Source organism: Rhododendron vialii, chromosome 11a (assembly GCF_030253575.1).
Source record: "Rhododendron vialii isolate Sample 1 chromosome 11a, ASM3025357v1".
In the NCBI taxonomy this organism is placed as follows: domain Eukaryota; kingdom Viridiplantae; phylum Streptophyta; class Magnoliopsida; order Ericales; family Ericaceae; genus Rhododendron; species Rhododendron vialii.
Genome location: NC_080567.1, coordinates 21682806 through 21704887, shown reverse-complemented (window position 1 = coordinate 21704887; position 22082 = coordinate 21682806). Strand labels below are relative to the sequence as shown.

The window sequence follows — 22082 nt, the reverse complement described above, 5'->3', positions numbered from 1 at the left end:
TCGATTTATCATGCCGAAACTCAAGCGTTATGAAGCAAACGAGGACGTAGTCGTGTTCATCTACCGATTCCGACAGACGATGAGCCTCCACAACTTCATTGACGCTCTGATGTGTAAGATCTTCCCTTTCACATTGAGCGAGCCAATCATGTTATGGTATAATCAGTTTAAACCCAAATCTATTAAATGCTTCAACGAGCTGGAGTTGGAGTTTACAAAGCGTTTTATGATGAGCAATGTCCAACCAAGACATTGTCAATGTTGGTTAATATGAGAAGGACGGCGGGAGAGACTCCTTGGTTGTATACCAAACGATATTGGAAAGTTTACAATCTCATTCCTAATTGCGTTGCCGAGTCATTCATGAATGGACTAGATCCTTCTTCGGCAATGTTTTGTGATCTGTCTCGAAATCCACCAAAAACTATGGGAGAGCTCATGGTCATTATCGAGAAGGATTGTGTTCATGAAGAAGCAGTGGCCAAGCGCCACGTGCCAAAGGCCTCAGAACTCTCTAAGACCCCAGTCATGGCATAGAAGCAGGTGACGAACATTCACCAAGGGCAGGGTGGCCAAGGCAACACGAGCCAAGGAACTAGCAAACCAAACAACAAAAACCAACCTCTATAGCACCCTCAACAACAACAACCGTGGCAGCAGGCAAGGCGGGAACCAAGGCCAGACGAGCATGTGGCCGAGCGAACAGCCTTCACCAAACCAACTTACAAACTCTTGGGTATCATAAGCCAGCTACCATTCTTCATTTGGCCGATAGGATTTATGGGGACTATAGGAAATGGCCCCAGGATGTGCACGTATCACAAAGAGCGTGGGCACTACACTACACAGTGTCAACCATTCAAGCGATACCTGGAGGAACTTGCCGCAGCTGGGCATCTCAATCCTTGGATTGATACTCGGAAGAACCCGCTTTCCCCCCCACAGCCGATCATTGGAAACATTGTTGGAGTCATCCAAGGTCTTGTCTTTGAAGGACGAGCGGATGATCTCTGGTCTGAAATCGATAGAGCCATCGCTGCTTTGTCTGTTTGCAACATTGGCACCTGATAGGTGCGTAAATGTTCACATAAGTGCTTCCTAATTTATCATTGCTGAGTCTATTTATTTTATTACTTGGTGTTTAATGCTTGATTTTTGTATTGTAGGAATTTTGGAGAATACATTAAAAATACATTCCAGGTCCTGGCTAGAGCTTCAAGAATTGGGCCTTAAAAATGTTCCAATTGTGCACGTGATTGTGAAGGTGTAATTGGCAGCAGAAGAATAGAAGTTATACATGTTATATTGGTGGGCCCAAAGAGCAACCATTCTTTATTCCTAATTTTGACTTAGTCTTGGACTAAGAAAAGAAAAGAAAAAGAATTAGGAAGCCCAAGTCAGTTTCTCTCGGTTGTGGGCATGGCCCACCATATTTGGAAGTAGCCTTGGAGCCCACTCAGAAGAAAATTGAAAAAAATAGGTCGACACTTCTATCACTTATAAAAGGACGAAGGACAGGGGCTGCGAGGATGATGATTTATTTATTTATTTTTCAGTAGTTTTCTTTTACGGATGAAACAAAGAACAGAAGCTGCGGTGATATCTTCTTGGGTAACACACATGAATCGACAGAAAACAAAGAACAGGACTGTGATTCTTTGTTTCGAATATTGTTAATTCTTTTCTGATTTTTTTTACTCTCTTCAAGTTATTTTAAGTTTTGTTCAATTACTCGCACTCTGGTAACTAGTTTTAATTTCTGTTCTTAATTAAAGTTGTTCATTGGAACTCAATTAGTTATTATCTTCCATTTATTTTCTTTCTCTGTTAAAAAAACATGATTAATTCTAGGGTTTTATTCGTTTTATTTTTAATAATGAGTGAGTAATTTTTCTGAGATTTGGTCATTGGGTAAAGGCGCACCGCAACCCAATTAGGATTCGTCTCGCAATTTTTTTTCGTATATTAATTTAATTACATAATTTTAGTTGGTGAAAACTACGTCCGTTGGACAAATCCGAGGCATTGCCGGGACTCATGTGAGTGAGAACGGGGGACCAAAACTTTTTCGCCACTGTGTACGGGACCGACAACTTTAGGATTCGCATCCTTCGAATTTTCTAATTCTCCCTAAAATTTAACCGTTTTTTGAACCTTGAAAAGCGAATTGATTCTGATTGGATAGCGAGCACCGAATTACTTATGACTGTGCCTCTCATTTTTATCATTTAAGCAAGCTATCTGTTAATATTAGTTAGTTAATCTACTAAAAGACAAGGGGTGGCTACCTAAGAGCTAACTTTAATACTACAACCCGAGGTTCTACAGCATACACTTCACCGTCCTTAGTGGATTCGACTCCGGTCTTACCGGGTATTGTGCTACATCGATCTCAGCCCTATGCTTGGGGCAACCCATTATTTTAGGTCTAGGAATCGGTCAAACAACACCTCAACGAAGCGAAAGTGGGTGGATCCAAACTTCGAAGGACCTATAACCTTTACCTCTGAAGACTTCAACGGAGTACAGTTGCCTTATATTGATGCCTTTGTCATCACCATTACTGTTGTCAAATCCACCGTTCAACGAGTGTTGGTCAACTAGGGAAGCTCGACTGAAGTAATGTTCTCCTTGACATTCAAGAGCCTTGGACTTTGTCTTGATCAACTTCAGACAACAACCACTCTGCTCGTTAGCTTCATTGGCGCCCCCATCTGGCCACTCGGTTTAATAACCCTTCCCGTGCAAGCCGGTTCTTGAGTGATTGATGTTGAGTTTATGGTGGTCGATTCTCTAAGCCCCTACAACGTCATTCTCGGCCGAGCCTGGCTACATGGAATGAAGGCAGTCGCCTCAACCCTACACCAGGTCATGAAGTTCGTTGGATGGAATGGTCGACAAGAGAGCCTTCATGGGGATCAAGTCTAGTCCAAAAAATGTTATATCAGTATAGTGACGAACAAGCCAAGCTTTCTCGAAGTACAATGTGTAGAAACAAGCCAAGCTTTCTTGGCTTGCTCGAAGTACAATGTGTAGAAATAAGCCAAGCTTTCTCAAAGTACAATGTGTAGAAACAAGCCAAGCTTTCTTGGCTTGCTCGAAGTACAATGTGTAGAAATAAGCTAAGCTTTCTTGAAGTACAATGTGTAGAAATAGTTGATATTCCTATGCTTGAGGATGTATGTTTGCCCGCCTAGCAACGATCAACCGATGAGCTTATGAGAATGCCAATTACTGAAGATGGAGGACGATATTTTCTTGTCGGCAGTTCCCTAGATGAAACCGAGCATATGGAGATGTTAAATTTCCTTAAGGAAAACATTGAAGTATTTGCTTCGACTTTGCAGGAAATACCGAGCGTGGATCCCTCGTTCGCCTTTCATTGGCTCAACATCGATCCGAGCAAAAAATCGACGGTGCAGAAGGTCCGACGCTCGGCGGCTGTGTACGTAGAGACAGTGATGGCAAAAGTAGATCAATTGCTGAAGGCTAGAGCAATTCGGGTGATTCTATACCCAACTTGGCTCGCTAACCCTGTCGTCGTTCCGAAAAAGAATGGTAAGTTAAGAGTTTACGTTGACTATATAAACCTCAACAATGCCTGTTTGATGGATCGCTTTCCTCTTCCTCGGATCGAGCTAATGGTGGATGCAACTGTGGGTTATGAACGACTGAGCTTTATAGATGCCTACTGAGGTTACCACCAGATTGTCTTGGCAAAGGAAGATCAGGAGAAGACGGCTTTCATTTCTCCTCGCGGGATATATTGTTACAATGTCGTTCCATTCAGATTGAAGAAGGCCAGGGCTACTTTTCAGAGGACGGTTACCAAGATATTCCCTGGTGAGCTCCGAAAAACAATGGAGGCATACATAGATGACATGGTCTACAAGAGCAAGCTCGGCGTAGATCATCTTCGGGACTTGGGAGAAAGTTTTGCAATCCTGAAAGAGCATAAGCTTCGTTTGAATGTTGAGAAGTGTGCGTTTGGAGTAGGATCGGGCAAATTCCTTGGATACATGGTGAGACTCCGAGGAATAGAAGCTGATCTGACGCATATGGAGATGTTAAATTTCCTTAAGGAAAACATTGAAGTATTTGCTTCGACTTTGCAGGAAATACCGAGCGTGGATCCCTCGTTCGCCTTTCATTGGCTCAACATCGATCCGAGCAAAAAATCGACGGTGCAGAAGGTCCGACGCTCGGCGACTGTGTACGTAGAGACAGTGATGGCAAAAGTAGATCAATTGCTGAAGGCTAGAGCAATTCGGGTGATTCTATACCCAACTTGGCTCGCTAACCCTGTCGTCGTTCCGAAAAAGAATGGTAAGTTAAGAGTTTACGTTGACTATATAAACCTCAACAATGCCTGTTTGATGGATCGCTTTCCTCTTCCTCGGATCGAGCTAATGGTGGATGCAACTGTGGGTTATGAACGACTGAGCTTTATAGATGCCTACTGAGGTTACCACCAGATTGTCTTGGCAAAGGAAGATCAGGAGAAGACGGCTTTCATTTCTCCTCGCGGGATATATTGTTACAATGTCGTTCCATTCAGATTGAAGAAGGCCAGGGCTACTTTTCAGAGGACGGTTACCAAGATATTCCCTGGTGAGCTCCGAAAAACAATGGAGGCATACATAGATGACATGGTCTACAAGAGCAAGCTCGGCGTAGATCATCTTCGGGACTTGGGAGAAAGTTTTGCAATCCTGAAAGAGCATAAGCTTCGTTTGAATGTTGAGAAGTGTGCGTTTGGAGTAGGATCGGGCAAATTCCTTGGATACATGGTGAGACTCCGAGGAATAGAAGCTGATCTGACGCAACTCATAGCTGTGTAGAATCTTTGAGCTCCAACTACTATTAAAGAAGTGCAACGACTCATGGGAATGATGGCTGCATTGAATCGGTTTATTAGATGCTCGGGAGATCTCTACCGACCCTTCTTCCAAGCAATCAAGACCAGCCGACGCAGGTTCGTGTGGAACGAGTCGTGTGAGTTGGCTTTGCAATTATTAAAGGATTACCTTTTCCACACTCCACTCCTCGTCACACCCCTTGCCGAAGAAGATTTATACCTCTACCTTGCTGTCTTGAATCATGCTACGAGCGCAGTTCTTGTTCAAAAGGAAGGGCTAGAGCATTTACCAATTTTTTGTTTCCAACAAAACAGTGATGGACTCTCAGACTAGGTATTTGCCTATGAAAAAGTTGGCATTGGCTCTTGTTTCAGCTAAGATGAGCCTCTTGCCTTACTTTAAATACCATGGGATTGTGGTCCTTACTGAGTTTCCTCTCAAGGTCGTTCTTCGGAAAACAGACTCATCAAGTAAGATCTTGAAGTTTTCTCAAGACCTGGCCAATTTCGACATCAGTTTGAGCCTCGGACAGTCGTCAAAGGCCAGGCTTTGGCAGACTTTTTTGTCGAACTCACTCCAGGATTACAAGATGAAGCCAATGCCTTGGCAGCTGCTGAAGAAGACGCACAATTGGTCGACCAAGAGACCCTAACCGAATGGAACAATCCTCCCCAAGAATCCCTTCGAGCTTGGTACACTTAGGGCAATAAGAAGCCTAAGAAGGAGTGTAAATTCTTTTCGGGAGATGCTTGGAGGATGACAGTTGACGGGGCTTCGAACGTCAATGGAGCAGAGGTTGGCATTGTACTAGTGTCTCCAGGTGGAACTGTTCACGAGAGTGTGGTTTCCATTGGATACCCCACGACGAACAATGAAGTTGAATATGAAGCTTTCATTGACAGACTACAACTCGCCCGTCGGATGGATGTAGACTCAGTTCACGTATTTTGCAACTCTAGGCTGCTTGTGGGTCATCTAAACGACGACTACCAGGCTAAAGACGAGCATATGAATGCTTACGTTAGTCATGTTTTGGCCCTTTTCAAAAGATTTGGCTTCGTAAAAGTGGAGTAGATTGCTCGGGAACAAAATGCTCATGCTGACGCCTTGGCAGGTCTTGCTTTGGTAGATAGGACCTCGGGCAGTCGTTCAATTGTCTTTGACAAAGTAGAATCTTCAAGCTTCAAACCCTCCATGTGTTTGGTATTGGCGATTGGTCCAAGCCAGATGGATCTGATAATTTCCTACTTGAAAAATCAAGTTCTTCCACCGAACAGACGTGAAGCACACAAAGTCCATTGCCGAGATGCCAACTATTTCTTGGATCCGAATGATAATTTGTACTGAAGGACATTCACATGTCCTGATTTGTGTGTTGTTTATGAGGATCAATTGGAGGGTGTCTTGGACGAGCTTTATTTGGGCAGCTGTGGAGCACATTTGGGAGGATGAACCATGGCCCAACGAGCGCTGACACAAGGCTATTGGTGGTTAAAGATGGTCAAGCAGTTCGAAGATTATGTGAAGCGTTGTGTTCGGTGTCAGAAGCAAGCATCCCTCATCCACCAACCTGTCTTCCCTTTTAAAATGATCATTAGTCCAGGGTTGTTCGCGGTCTGGGCTTTTGACATTGTCGGCAAAATGCCGAAGGCACCTGGAGGATTTGAGTACATGCTCACTGCCACTGATTTGTTCACTAAGTGGGTGGAAGCTTCACCGTTGATCAATACTACTGCAAGGGACGTAGAACGTTTCATCTGGAAACACATCATCTCCAAGTTTGGTGTACTTTATGCGATCCTTTTAGACAACAGCTCCCAATTTGTCGCAGTAGCCATCAAGACCTTTTACAAGAAGCGCCATATCACGATCCACAAGTCGTCCGTAGCTTATCCCCAAGGCAATGGCCAGGGGCCTCAAATAAGACCATCACTTGGGGGCTAAAGCGTCTCTTAGATCAGAAGCTCGGATTATGGGTCGAAAAGCTCCTTCTTGTTTTGTGGTCCTATCACACTGCCCCTCGGAGGTCTACAAGTCGAACACTGTTCTCGATGGCTTATGGTAATCGTTCTCCCCTCATCCACCTTGATTCCTATAGCTCGGACGGAGAATTTCAATCCGGTGAGCAACAACGCTCTTGTGGGTGCCGAGTTAGACTTCGCCGAAGAACTTCGAGATAATGCTAATCTTCGGCATGCGGCATATTAGCAGGAAGTCACTAGGGGCTACAACAAGAATGTTCGGGTTTGTCCGTTCAATGTTGGTGATCTCGTTCTTCGGATGGTCACCGAAGTAGCTAAATTGACTAAGTTGAAGGATCCAAACGAAGGTCTCTACTGAGTAGTCGAGAAGATCAGCCATGGCGTTTACAAACTTGTAGAGATGGATGGTCCACCGATCGCTAACCCTTGGAATGCCCAAAAACTTAGGAAGTTCCATGGGTAGCCTCGGCGTCCTCTTCTTCTCCATTGTTTTGTTCTTCGTTTTGTTTTTGTTCGGATTGTAAGCCTTCAGGCATCATCTTAATGAAAGTATTTTTCTTTTCTCATTGTTTCTTTGGATTTATGTTTGGTTTGCTGGGTATACTATCTAGCCCGCTTTACATCCTTCGGGATCAGGCACTTCTACCCAATATTTTTCCTTCAAGATATTGGTTAGCCTTCGGTTGCCGGCACTTCTACCTAATGATCCTTCGTTCGAGATATTGGTTTGCTTTCGGGTTTGGTACTTTCACCCAATTTTCGATCGTTAGGGAAATTGGTTCTCCTAACTTTACGTTCGGAATATTTTGTTACCTACAGATGAAGTGATGTAAAACACGGGAGTTGCATATGAGAAATCCTCGTAGCCTTTTATTCTTTAGGACCCTCCTGCGCGATGGGGCTTGGAATTCTTTGTTGCTTTACCCATTCTTTTGCCTTATTGAATTTCCACTTTTTCCTTGGCAATCCACTAAGGCAGGGGGCTACTACATGGGTAAACCCCGAACAAAAAGACATGAAAAATTTTCAATCCTTTTTCACAGTTCAATTGAACCAAGCAATCAAACTTTGGCATGAGCAATCTGGGTGTCAATACAAAGTAGCATTCACAAAGAGGAATCATCAAATGAATCAAAAGTCATGTAAAATTTTCTCAAACTTCCATCAATTAATTGGGGCCTGGCAGGTGGTGTATTGTTCATAGCCATCCCCTAAAATATTCCTAAACTTACCGAGACATGGCAATGGTAGATCGTTTGGTGCCACCCTCAAACCTGTATTAATTATATATTGTGGCACGGCTAAGGCCCAATGTTCGGCTCCGACTGTGTCAAAATAAAATGTTCAAATTCAAAAACCAAAAGTAAACTAAAACTTCTAAGTATTAAACTTCAGAAGGAGTGGCTAATGGAGATTCTGTAGGATTGTCTGCCGGAGCTTGAACTTTTGAAACTTCGGAAGCATTCATTGTTGGCTCTGTAGCTCTGGCTTTGGAAGGAGCCATGGGAGGCACTTCCACGAAAATCCTTCTATCATCATCCGGCTCAATCCCTGCGTCGTCCAGGCCTCTGTTGTAGCCAAGCATGAAGCTCACTTTGTGTTGCGCCTTTTTCATTTCTGCTTGGGCTTCCAAGAGTTCATCAGCCGCATCCTCCTCGACCTGGTAACAACCTTGGTTACACCGCTCCAACAGCTCCTTTTCCATTTTTGCTTTCATTTTTTCTCTCCCCAAAGCTCTTCCCTTGGAGAGTCCTTCATCCTTCCCCTCGGCTCTGGTTCGTTCAGCAGAATCCTGCAGCCCCTTTATCAAATCATTGAGATTTGCAATTTGCAGCTCCAAGGATTGGTGTGTGGCTTCGGATTGATCCAGGCTGTTCTTGTATTCCTCAGCCATGCCCTATGATGCTCCAATGATTGCTGCAGCCTATTTGTCTTCTTGTCATGCTCAGTTAAATAACATTGGGTGCTTATGATTGATTGAGTGGCCTATTCATAATACAAATACACATTATTCGAAGAAATAAGGAAATGAATTTACAGGACATGCTTTGTATGGAAAAGTAACTTACCCTTTCGATGTAGAAGTAGTATTCACTCGGAGCTATTTTGATGGATTGGAGATTTTGGATGTCCCTCAACAGAGCGAGCCTGAATTGTAGGGTGAAGGCAAGGGATGGGTCCTCTTGTAGGCTGTCAGACTTCAAGATCTGCTTCTTGTCCGGTGTGATGAAGTTCAAGATCCACAGAGTGTTGAAATCCGAGGCTGTCTTTCCCCTTTTCCTTTTCCCCTTCTTTCTCTTCTTCTTTCTTTTTTCCACCATCCCTTGGCATGTCCCCCCCCCCCAGCTCCAGGCACCTTCAAAGTGGTTTTGGCCTTCTTGCTGCCCGGTGCGCCCTTCGGGGAGGTGGGGGCAATGGGAGGTCATTTTCTGTGATTGATGGGATGAAGGAACCGTGAGGCTCGGAGCAGAATCTGAAGCTCCGAGCGCTCCAGACTTCTTCATCTCGGCTTTCTCTCTGTCTTGCTTTACCAACTTTTGTTGCAGAACGACCTTCATGCTTCGGGGAGGCATTTCTTCTTCTTCTTCTTCTTCGGGTAGAGTTTCTTCTTCGTTTTGGAAGTCAAAAAATCCCTCGGAGAGGTTTGTCCTTGCTCGGAAGAAGTTCTTCAGGAAGCTCAGTTGGATCTGCTAGGGGAACCTTCCTCTCACCCTTGTTGGAAGTTTTCTCTCGGATCCGGCCTCCGTAAGTTGGCTCGTAATTAAGAATTGTTGGGGCATCCCTTTCTTCTCTTGGGATCGTGAGAAGAGCAGCAACAAGCCCACAACCCTTTGTTGCTTTTAAAAGATCTTTGTTGAACTTGGGGGTATCTGCCGAGCACAGAAAGATGCAAATCAAAAACAATAGCAATTCCACTTAAGCAAAAATAAACATGACAGTGTGAAACAATAAAAATGAACATGTGATCGACTCTTATGTGGTTTTCCCCTATGCGTTGCAACCTCAAATTGCCCATATTCAAGTGGAGGAAACTGATAGTTTCCCCGAACCTCAACATAGTCCGAAGCCCACTTCTCTAAATCATACATACCTTCGGGGATAATCTTTTCCATCTTTCTCCGAGAATAGAAGTAGTACCGGGAATACCTTGCATTCCTCGACATCATGTAGTTCTAAAAAATATAATGGGCTTCGAGCCTGAACATCTTCACCTCGGCAAGTTTAATTATTGAGTGAATGAAGCGGTACGAATTCACGCTTAGTTGACACGGAGTGAGCTCGAAGTAATAAAGGATTTCCCTTAGGATCCTGTGCATCGGAAATCGGAGTCCTCCCTCAATAATAGCCATCAAGGGAACTGTGATGTGTTTATCACTGAATCGTATTCGGTTACCCTCGATGGTTGATATTACGACGTTGTCCAGGATATTGTATACCCTCTGAAAGAGGGAAAGACCCTTCTGGTCCTCGAAGCATCCCCAATATGGGCAATGGTCTCTTTCGGTGCGGTCTGGGATCAAGTCAGGGTCCAGTGGGATTATTCTCCTCCTCTTCTTTGGCGCTTAGGAAGAAGATTCACTTACCGCACATGTATACTCTTCTACTCGGCTCAACGAAGCGGCGGGAGTTTCTTCATCGGCCATGCCCCATTCGGTTGTGTCTTCGCCGCCCTCTTCTTTAGCTTCATCCTTCTTGTTCTGCTCCTCCCTCCCTCTTTCCGAAAATTCCTCGTCGATACTTATTATGTTGGGATCTAGCCCCATTGATTGGAGAGGAATTACCCTAGAAGGGTAATCGATCCCCTCTATTCCTTGGGGCTCCTTCCTACTTCCATCGACTCGGTAATCCCGAGCGAGATGTTTGATTGCTTCTGCGATTTGTGGTTCGACTCTTCGGAGGTGTGAGGAGTTGCTCTCCACCGAACGATATGACTCAATGGATGAAGTTGACTTCAATGACTCCATACCTAAAGCACAAGTGCAGGGGCAAGACCATTAGTAAGTTGCGTGGTCAAAGTTCCTAGTGTGCCTACGTTTGGTGTTCTAGTTTTACTGAGCGTTCCCTAACACTCCCGAACGACGATTTGTCATACTGGAATACTGAGCGTGTGAATCTATCGTGCATCGGAAAGGTCTTGGAACATCGTTTCAAGTCCTTTGCATCTCAAAGTTTCCAAGCCCTAAGTTTTGTTCGGAGGAATCATTTGGAAAACTCGCTTGAATGTCGTCCTTTGAAAGAACATGTGTTCAATTTATATTGATGTTCGGAAGAACATGGGTTGAAGATGTACATATGCTCGGAAGAACACATGAACGTCTTCAACATTATCTACAGTGTTTCAGGCAGTTGTTCCAATCAAAACGGAAGAGAAAACCCGATTTATTGGGCCAAAACATGCATGAAAACAACCAAAATGCAGGAAAAACATCATGAATTAAGAAATACCTGAAAACCAAGAGAAATCTGTGATCAAATGCTTCAAATCTTCAGATTATTGGCGGTTTTTTTGTGTGTTGAATGTCTCTTTGCAGAAGAAACGATCAAAAGATGGAGAGAAATAGTGATTTTCTCTTTCCATCCTTCACCTTTTATACCTAGGGTGAAATTCGAAGCGGTGCCGAAATCCCAACCTTTGGATTTGAGCGGGAGATTGATGTGTCGTTCGATGAATGTCACGTGGTGGTTGATAGGACATGCCGTATCACTACCCAATGACAGCGTGACGCGTGGCTAAATTTGAAAACGGTGGTTACAGAAGCATTAAATGCAAACCCTACATTCAGCAAGCTCGAAGTTCGGTTTATTGATGTTCAGAAAAATTCTTAATGCATGTCTTTTGTTCAGCCACTATTTTTCAACTCCTCCTTCCCTACTGAGTGTGAAAAGAGGAGTTGAGGGGCTATTGTAGTGGGCCGAAATATCCGAAGGTTCAAAGGGATCATGCCACTGCGGATCCATCGTTCAGTTGTCTCAGTTCATCTGTAAGTCGAGTCACGTCTTGACACATCACATCACGTTTCTCCTGAAGGATAAGCAGATCTTGGGCATCCTGCCGAGCTTCAAGGTCTTCTCTGAGTGTTATGGAACTTGTTTCATTTGGTAGTCGTTCTTATCGTTCGGTAAAGTCTATTCTATCATTGGACCTATCTTTGTTTAGTTGGTGTTGTTTATGCTCGGGGGATATCATTCGTTTGGTAATGTGCCCACTTGTTCTTGGTGTTCGGAGACCGCTGCTGTGGAACATTCTAGAAGCTTCCGATGATACGTGAGCTGTCTTCTTTGATAACTGAAGAGATATCTCTGTGCGATGTGACATACCTAACATTGACTAACGCGGCTCTGCAATCCTCGAGGGGCGGCATTCATTAAATGCTCCTAACATGTGACGTCATCCGAGCTTGGCTATGTGCGTGGGAAGCAGAACCGACTTGTTCAAATACTCTACACCTTTGCCTATAAATAGAAGAGAACACCTTCTAGGGCGATGGTCTGAAACTCTCTCAACTACTCCCTTCTTTCTCTTAGCATATTTTCTTACCAAACTTCTTTCCTCCATCTCCACTTATTAACTAGTTCGTCGGAGCTTCTCCCCGGAGGAACACTCCCCTCCGGTTTTGCAGGTACACGAAGGTTGGCGTCACTCCCTTACAGATTTACGGACGGGAAGAAAGGTTCAAGAAGGTCACGGTGAAATCAACCCCCCACACCTATCATTGCCAAATTGCTGAAAAAGACTTCTAACTGTATCTTCTCCACTTTGTAAGCCCCCCACACTTATCATTGCCAAATTGCGGGAAAAGACTTCTCCTAACAAATTGCGGAAAAAGACTTCTCCTAACAGTATCTTCTCCACTTTGTAAAAACCTGATTTTGTGAACAAGGGTGAATTTCTTTGCCTTAGTTTGATTTGTCTTTGGGTTAATGTACTGAAGTAAATCTATATGTTATGTTGTATTTCTTCTTGTAAGGTGTTCTATCCTGAGAATGAGGACCGTACCACTCCGATGACAAACAAACAATCGGCCATGGAAGAACAAATATGCTAAGGACACATACATTTGTACACATATATTGCACATACACTTTTATGGGGCCCACCTCGGATTCCACCAATATGATTCGAACCGTTCATTATTTTTAAATAATGTTTTAAGAGTTTTTGTAACAAATCAACTCGATAAGATATCGATAAGGACTTTTTCATGAGCTCAAACAACAACTAGCTGAAATACAAACAATACCATTCCGTAAAGCTCAAAGAATATAAGCATCTCATTTTCCAAATTTTCAGGAATTTTAACAAGTCTGGTAATTGAAGCCATCCCCCCGTGACTCTTGCATTTTGTTCTGCTCGGCCCCATGACTCTTAAAACTTACAGAAGGCAAGAAACTCATCAGGACATAATAATCACCAACAAATTTGAAGAGAAAATCAAGTAAAAAAAACCCCTTATCCCTGAATTGCTAAGTTCATAAGTATCAAAACTTCTGTAGAATCTCCGTTTGGTTCAGAAAAAGGCCATGAAAGATCACTCCGATGACAATCTGTAGGTCCTGAAGATGACTATCGGCGAGAGAGAAGCCTCTGCTGCTGGATGGCGTAGGTGAGAGAGGAAGGTCTGTGGTGACTTTTTCTTTTCTTTTTTGGTTGAAAAATGGTGACTTTATCTTTAAAAGAAGTGAAACAAAGAAATGGAGAAAGACCGCCAAACACACATGAAAATGAAAAGAAAGGTAAAATTAAAAATAAAGAGCAAATGATTAGAAAAATAAAATTTATTATGACCATTTAAAATAAAATGATCAGAAAAATATAATTTTTGCACCGGTTCAACTGAATTGAAAATTGAAGCACTTAATTTTTTAATCATATTTTTTATGTTAGTTTTATTAACGGTGTTAACGATTTTACCAATTTGAAACGTAAAACAAACTATAAGAACAAAATTGAGACAATTGAAATTAAATTGATGAAATTAAGACAACCGTAAAACTAGAGTTACGTTTACGAAAATTTGCCCAAAAATAAACGGAGGAAACCGTGGGAGTCGAATTATGGAAATCCTTCATGGACCGTAGCATTACTCTTGCATTTAAGATGTGAGAGAGAGAGAGAGAGAGAGAGAGAGAGAGAGAGAGATGGATGCACCATTTTCACTAACTTTGACACTGTTTTTCTGCTGCTCATCTGTTTCCTCAGATGATATTTCCCCAGGCTCAACCCTCTACGCGTCAAACCCAACCCAAACTTGGACCTCCCCGAACAAAAACTTCTCTCTCGGCTTCATATCTGACGGCCCCGCCCACTTCGCCGCCGTCACGTGCGACGGCGTCCCAGTCTGGAAGGCCGGCGGCAGCGAAAGCGGCGGCGGGGCGGCCGACTCCTCCGCCTCCCTCCAGTTCCAAGCCAACGGCAACCTCCGCCTCGTCAACGGCTCCTCCGGCTCCGTTGTGTGGCAATCCCACACCGCCGGCCGCGGCATCACCTCTGCCGCCCTCGACGACTCAGGTAACCACGGGCAGATCTAGGTAGGTGCAAGTCCCACCCGGGCCTGCACTCCTCCCAATCATCCTATTATTTCTACTATATTTTAGGTTTTGTCGGTACAAATTAGTATGAAGAAAGGTCCCCTAAAAGTGAGTTTATTAGTATATAAGGATAATATTTTGGTTTTTTTGTGTGATAAATATGATGTTTTGTTGTTAATTAATACATGTGATTTGGTCCCACTCATTAACAATCCTGCGTCCGCCACTGCAGGTAACTTTGTTCTGAAAAACAGTACCGTTTCTGTTTGGTCCACCTTCGATAACCCAACAGATACCATCTTGCCCTCACAAAACTTCGCAATAAACAAAGTCCTGCGATCTGGGTTGTACTCTTTTAGTCTCCTTAGCTCTGGAAATCTAGCACTGAGATGGAACAACTATATTGTGTATTGGAGTTTGGGTTTGGATTCATCATTCGACAGCATTAACTTAACATCACCTAGTTTAAGTCTTGAATCGAATGGCACATTATCGGTCTTCGATCCATTGCTTTCGAGCCCCGTGGTCATGGCTTATAGCAGTGATCATGCCGAAGGGAGCGACGTACTCAGGTTTTTGAGATTGGACAATGATGGGAATTTGAGGATTTATAGCTCTTCCAAGGGAAGTGGGAAAATCACAGAGAGGTGGGCAGCTGTTGCTAATCAGTGTCTAGTTTTCGGGTACTGTGGGGATATGGGTGTCTGTAGTTACAACGATTCGGGTCCGACTTGTGGGTGTCCTTCCCAGAATTTCGAACCGATTGATCTGTATAATAGACGAAAAGGGTGCCGGAGGAGAGTGGAGATAGAGGATTGTCCCGATAGAGAAACAATGTTGCAATTAGACCACACAACGTTTTTGACATACCCTCCCGAGTTGGCTCCACAACTTTTCTCCGTGGGTATAGCTGCGTGCCAATTGAATTGCCTGAACAGCCGCTCTTGCATTGCCTCCACTTCATTGGCGGACGGGCGGGGGTCGATTTACATGAAATTCCCGGGTTTCTTAAGCGGGTATCAGTCTCCGGCCCTCCGTACCACTTCATTTCTCAAGGTTTGTTACCCGATAATACCGAATCAATCTATTTCCCGCGAGAATGCTCGCGGGTATCATGCATGGATTGTCGTACTTGTGGTTCTGGGCCCCATTTTTGGTTTTTTCGTGCTAGAGTGTGTCTTGTGGTCGTGGTTGCATGGAAAAAGTCAGCGATTTGGGGGGCTCTCCGGTCAACATTCCCTTCTCGACTTCGTCTCTGGCGTATCACTCCAGTTCTCTTACAAAGAGTTGCTATCGGCCACAAAAGGTTTTAAGGATAAGGTCGGAGGAGGAGAATTTGGGGCTGTTTTCGTTGGTACTCTTGCCAATGGAACCGTTGTTGCGGTGAAGCGTCTTGAGGGAATCGAGCTGGGGGAGAAACAATTTCGGAAGGAAGTTGCAACTATAAGTAGCACCCACCATTGGAATTTAGTCAGATTGATCGGGTTTTGCTGTGACGGATATCGCCACAGGCTTCTGGTATACGAGTTCATGGAAAAAAGATCCCTTGATCATTTTCTTTTCCCAAGGGAAGAACAGTTCAAAACATCGTTGAATTGGGAGTGTAGGTTTACCATAGCCCTCGGTACTGCCAAGGGACTGACGTACCTTCACGAGGAGTGTCAAGACTGCATTGTGCACGGTCATATGAAGCCAGAGAATATCCTCTTGGATGAGAAATACATTGCCAAGGTCTCGGATTTCGGCCTTGCAAGACTCACGAGTCCTAAAAAAGACCATCATCGGTACCGAACTTTGGCAAGCACCAGTGGTTTTACAAAAGATTATTTGGCTCCAGAATGGCTTAAGAACCTTCCGATAACATCAAAAGCTGATGTTTACAGCTATGGCATGGTTTTACTGGAATTAGTGAGCGGGAGAAGAAGTTTCGAAGCCTCCGCAGAAACAGATGAGAAAAAGTTTTCAGTTTGGGCTTTTGAGGAGTTTGAAAGGGGAAATGTGAAGGAAATTGTTGACAAAAGGATTTTAGATCACGAGGAGGTGGATATGGGCAAAGTTATTAGGGCCATTCAGGTGGGGTTTTGGTGTATCCAAGAGCAACCTTCTCAGAGGCCAACAATGGGAGAAGTGGTGCAAATGTTGGAAGGGGTTACCAAGATTGGGAAGCCACCAAACCCTAAGGCTGTTTTTGAAGGGGCTTCTAACGGAGAAAACAAGAATGTGAGTGTTTTTTCAAACTTTGTAGATTCAACAATGGCTCCCTCTTCATCATCCTCATTCCAAACTTCCCAAACCTCATCTTTTGTTTTGGAAAGGAATCTAGAGAGGGCATCTTCATGCCTTGCAGCATCAGAGCACAAGCAAGGATCACTTTTGATGGGAAAAGTGGTGCAGATGTTAGAAGGGATTATTGAAATGGAAAAGCCACCACCCCCTAAGGCTGCAGCTGAAGGATCCGTTTAGTGGAACCAGCATGAACGTAAGCGCTAGTGTCTGTCCCTTCTCCGCCTTTGCAGCTTCAGCCCCAGGTCCCTCTTCGTCGTCTTCATTCCGAACTGCAGAGATTTCATCTTTTGTTTCGCGAAGGAACGGGGAGAGGGCAACTTCCGCCTCTTTTACAACCTAAGCTAAGCTCAATTGATGCTCATCGGTGTGTACAAGTACTTTTGGGTTCTACTTCTCTGAAACCTTTTGGGAAGGGAAGAAACTGGAGGTGGGTAAGCTTTGTTCATTCATATATTGGCCTACAATATTCTTATACTGTATCATATCGTTCCCATTGTCATGATATTTTTAGAATTTTCAAGACCAGGCTTTGTTGTAGAGTCTAGCCCTTTGTACAGGTTCACTCATGTTGTTCAAGGGAAGAATTACGATTAATATGATTGTGAATTAGTGAATGCTGAACTTTTTTTTTCTACCTGTGGTTTTGCCAAATCATTTTGGGGTGGGGGCGGGGGGGGGGGGGGGGCGCATCTAAAAAAACACTCCAAATCTCAATCTTACAGTTTTCGATCAAATTTTTATGATCCGAACCGTTCAATGTGTGCAGAATGTGATTTTAAAGGTGCTCGCGAGAAATTAGCAAAAATATGACCGGGAAGTGCTTGTTTTGAGCAGTTTTTAAGTGAACCGTTCATCAAATTTAAGCTAAAAACTGCTCAGATCAGCCATTTCTTGGTCATTTTTTTCCTGATTTCTAACGAGTGCTCATAAAATCACGTTCTGGTCACATTGAGCAGCTTGAATCATCGAAATTTGATTGAGAACTATGAGATATTTTTTTTAGATGTTTTTATAAATGTCTCCGAAACCGCATCGGAGAATATAGAATTTGGGTGCAGGAAATTTGTGTTGGGCGGTACTTGTCTGGAATGAATACTCTGCCAGCCATATCTGAAGAAGCCATGGTTGAATAATGTGATAAGATTAGTTGGAAAATTTGGATAGTTTACATTTGAAAATTCATGCTGCGAGCATCTTCAGCAGTTCCTAGGCATTTTTCAAAATGCCAATTTTTACTATAGCTAGCCAAAATATAGGAATGCCCCAACAGTCTAGGCAAAAAGGGAAAATTAGGATTTACCCAATTCTGAGTTCACCAATTCTTCGATCTCCAACCAACACGACATCGACGATGACTTCAACATTTTGAGCACGAAAGGTAGGAAAAACATGTACACCAACCAATGTTTCTTCTAATTTCCTCATTTTTCTCATCAATTAAACAGGAGAGCATGAAGCTAATTCCAATACTTCTAATTAACCTACTATTCGGAAACAATCAGATTCAATAATAGACTGTCGAAAGTAGTGAAGTGATGGCCGGAACGACGATCGGAGTGGAGACCAGCGATGATTACGGAGGGGAGAGAGAGAGAGAGAAGGCGATGAAGAAGTTGTTTACACCCATTTTTGGCCAAAAATAAGAAAATGAACTTATGGGTTTAAAGGTGGCCTGGAAGTTCAGTCTCTCGCCTTGAAAAGCCTTAAAATCAATGGCCCACAAAATTGGGCCAGTTTGGAATTTTGCAAAGGCTTAGGTCAAATTGATATCTAAAATTTCGTTATCACAAGCCCAAACCCAAGATTGGCCAAAGACTTGAATCGACCCACTAGGTCTGAGCGTTTTATCCAGGTCTAGGCCAATTCTTAGAAATAATAAGGCCTTTTAGCAGGTCCAAATTAGTTAAAGCCTGGGTTTTTCTCCAGGCTTGGGCTCACAAGGCTTACAAAAGATGGAGACCTATAATTCACCTCAAGCTTAGGCCCAAGTGACGGATGGGCCTGCTTCTTAAAACGTTTCATATGGCCTTCAATTGGCAGGAAAAGGCCTTAAGCTGCTCACAAGCATCTCGAAGGCCTAGAATGTTCTTGCATGGCAGGTCTGAGCAAGCTGCTTACAAACAGCTCAAGGCCTAAGTCTCTACTATCCTTCAGCATGAAGCAAGGCTTGGGACACATGGCAGCCATACATGGAGATAGCCCAAGTAGCTCACAAGTAGCTTAGGCCTGCACAAAGCAGCTGCAAGCAGCTCAAAAGTCTAAAAGCTTCTTCCTAACAACATACAAGCTACTCACAAGTAGCTCAACTAGGCCTGCTCTATGAAAGCTTAAAGAAAGCAGATGGCAGAGCACAATTCCCACAAAATCTTTCTTTTTCATATATAAATGTGTGTGTGTGTGTGTATATATATGCATATATATATATATGGAAATACTTAAAAATATGGAAATACTTAAAAATAGCAAGTGGGCCATCAAGAGAGGCTCAAGAGCCAATAAAATGGTTGAAAGGCCTAGAAAAACTTCATCCTTTGAACTTGGTGGGCCCAAGATCTTCTATCTAGGAATTCAAACAGCTTACAAGCAGCTTACAAAGCCTGGAGATTCTGCACAGCTAAAATTCTTTTTGCCCTTTTACAAATTTTTATGCAGAATGAGAGTTTTTTTAGGCCTCAGCTGATTTCTTTGAGTGAGGAGCAAAGCTTGGACCGGTGGCAATCATTCATTCGAGGAAGTAGAAGCAACTTAAGCTTAAGCCTTTACCAGGAGGACACTTGGCAGCCATGCATGAAGGCCTCTGGAAGCAGCTCAAGGCCTGGAACTTCTGCCTATAAATACTAGAGTTGAAGGCCTTGGCAAGGGTCCCCGACCATCAAGCCCATGGCTTATGCAAATTTATTTTTCAATTATCTTCTATCTTTCGGTCCCCGACCATACAAGCCCAACGCTTATGCAAATTATCTTTCAATTATCTTTACGTTCCCGCAAAGTATTTTATCTTTCAGTCCAATCTAGCCTAGCCTAGACTTTATTTCCTTTCATTTGCTTGTACCTAAACTTCGTTAAACCGTTAATGAAGTTCTTTTAATTTCATCGCACCTTGTTTCTTTTTCTTTTCATTTTCAACAACGTTTAGGAAATTCTAAGTTCTTATCCCGACAAGGCAAACCACGAACCTCCTCACGGTCTTCACCCTCAGGCCGTGCACTTTCGTTTGATTAGAAGTCAGATTGAGGCTTCCAGGCCTTGATACAAATCTGAGCAGCAATCCTGCCCTGGCACGCTCGCGATTCCAAGCCAACTCGGTTTTTGCACTTTTGTGGAGAAACAGAAGTTGCCTAGCGCTACAGTATCGCCAGAGCTAGCATAGCAACCCACCAAAGTAGCGAGTCTCCTGGGTCAGGGTTTTTGTGCTTGGGCTAACCATTCTACCGAAAAATAAATTATGCTAAGACTGTTGGAGGCAAAGTTATCAATCCCATACCAGCAAACGTACCATTTTCACTACTGGAACGGTACATACCAGTACCTGTGTATATATTAGTATTGTTCCGATATATAAAATAAATTAAGATGATTAACTCATAGTAGAGGTATAAAATAAATTCTAACACTTTGATATAGGTTAAAATTAGTCCTAATAACAAATTAAAATAATATATATATTATAGACTCCAAGTTTTGTTGAATTATCTTAAAATTCAAGCATTTTTTAAATTAAAAATAAAACACAATTTTTTTTTTGTTCCGGATGAGATGCCAATACAGGCCGATATGCCTGGTATTTGAGGAGGCATGGAACATATACTTATGTGTATTGTTTTATGTTTGATATGGCATGTAACGGCAGGTACATGCCAGTATAGAACAGAATTGACAACATTGGTTTGAGGTGCTCTAAGGAGCCAATGGGATGCGAGATTAGATTTGGATGGATAAAATATGAGGAGGGTAAGATAGTAGAAGGTATTATTTATGAAGGATGAGTCCACATTAATGTGACTTTTATGGAATGCAGATAAAAAAGTATTTGGTTTGAATGAGTGGTCAAATAGAGGGGGATAAAATAGTACTTGGATTGGATAATTGTTAAAATGGGTGGAAAAAGTTGTTTTGTAATTAAAATGGAGGGATATAAGGTGGGGGGAGGGGGGATGAGGAGGGCCTCGTTCGCCTGGACTAAAATTATGGACTGCCTTCCATAAATAATACCCTGAACTTTATTTTAAAAATCCTATTTTTCAAAAAATGTTGATCCGATAATCCAAATACGGATTAGATTTAGATTGTATCGGATTAAATCCCGTATCAATCCAATCCGAACTTTATTTTAAAAACCTTATGTTTTTGACATATATGCATAGTGACTAGGCCTCTCAATGGATCGGATCCGATCCGATAAATTCGATCCCCAAAAATGTATTTTTTCCCTCCTTTTCTGCTAAAATTTTGGAAGTAAAAAAATAAAATAAATCAGATCGGATTTGAGCAATTTCAAATTCGGTCCATTAACAGCCTAGGTTGAATGATAACCAACTTCACTTATGATTCTTCGGTCACAAGCTTTGGATTTAGCGTGAAGTACTAGTTAAATCAAATTCCCCTTTTTATTTAGCTCGTCAAAACTTACAAGAAGTTTACAATGAAATTAATAAGTAGAGACCAATTAGTGAAAGACAATAAATTGAAGCAATGTTTTGGCAAAGATCCGCATTGTGTTGTGTTTGAATTCTGAATTTATGAAAAGTATACGTGAAGAAAATAATAAGGCAAAGTCAAAGATCGATCAAGTATGTATTGAATTCTGAATTTATGAAAATGACTTCTAAAGGAGTAATCCAGTGTTGTCAGCTCATTTTCTTCCAAAATATATGGGCTCCGATAAGATATTATTCGGTATCTAATTTTCATGATGTTTTGAGTGATTGTTCTACTTGATAAGCTCTACAATGTGGACAAGTTAGATCATCAAATTGACTCCAAAATGAGTTTGAAAATGGCCGGACTGCACAGGTGTAATTCATTGTAAATCAGTATGTTACTGTATGTGGTAATTTCTGTAAGTTTTTCATCCAGCAACGAGGACCGTACAACTCCAACCACAAACAAACAATTTGCCATGGTGAGTAAGTTGAAATGAAAAGGGTAACAAAATCCAAATCTAACCAAAAGTGGTGAGACAGGGCGAGAAACAAAATGGAGCAATAAATGTTCACCCTTCCTCCTCCTTTCTCATTGCCTTCGTTGTGAATGTAACGGAATCCGAATCTCAAATATCGGTCAAGAACCAAGCCGGCTCTGATATCACTTGTTGGGATTAAATATAAAAGCACCCAAGAACCGAGATTCAAACACAATTATAATCGATCGCAACTAATAAAAGTACGATGAAAAATAAAATAGAGAGAGACACGCAAGATATACG

General features: G+C 42.7%; 2 protein-coding genes across 2 annotated transcripts; both read left to right on the top strand.

The window, feature by feature from the left end:
- The first annotated feature begins 258 nt into the window (after positions 1–258).
- On the top strand, positions 259–1068 carry LOC131306993 (uncharacterized). Its single transcript, XM_058333424.1, has 2 exons — positions 259–531; positions 661–1068. Exons 1-2 carry the CDS (start codon positions 259–261, stop codon positions 1066–1068), a joined length of 681 nt encoding a protein of 226 aa, XP_058189407.1.
- A 12824-nt stretch (positions 1069–13892) lies between these two features.
- Positions 13893–17288, top strand: LOC131308263 (G-type lectin S-receptor-like serine/threonine-protein kinase At1g34300). The gene is made up of 2 exons (XM_058335136.1): positions 13893–14351; positions 14604–17288. Exons 1-2 carry the CDS (start codon positions 13982–13984, stop codon positions 16832–16834), a joined length of 2601 nt encoding a protein of 866 aa, XP_058191119.1. The 5' UTR covers positions 13893–13981; the 3' UTR covers positions 16835–17288.
- Positions 17289–22082: the final 4794 nt, after the last annotated feature.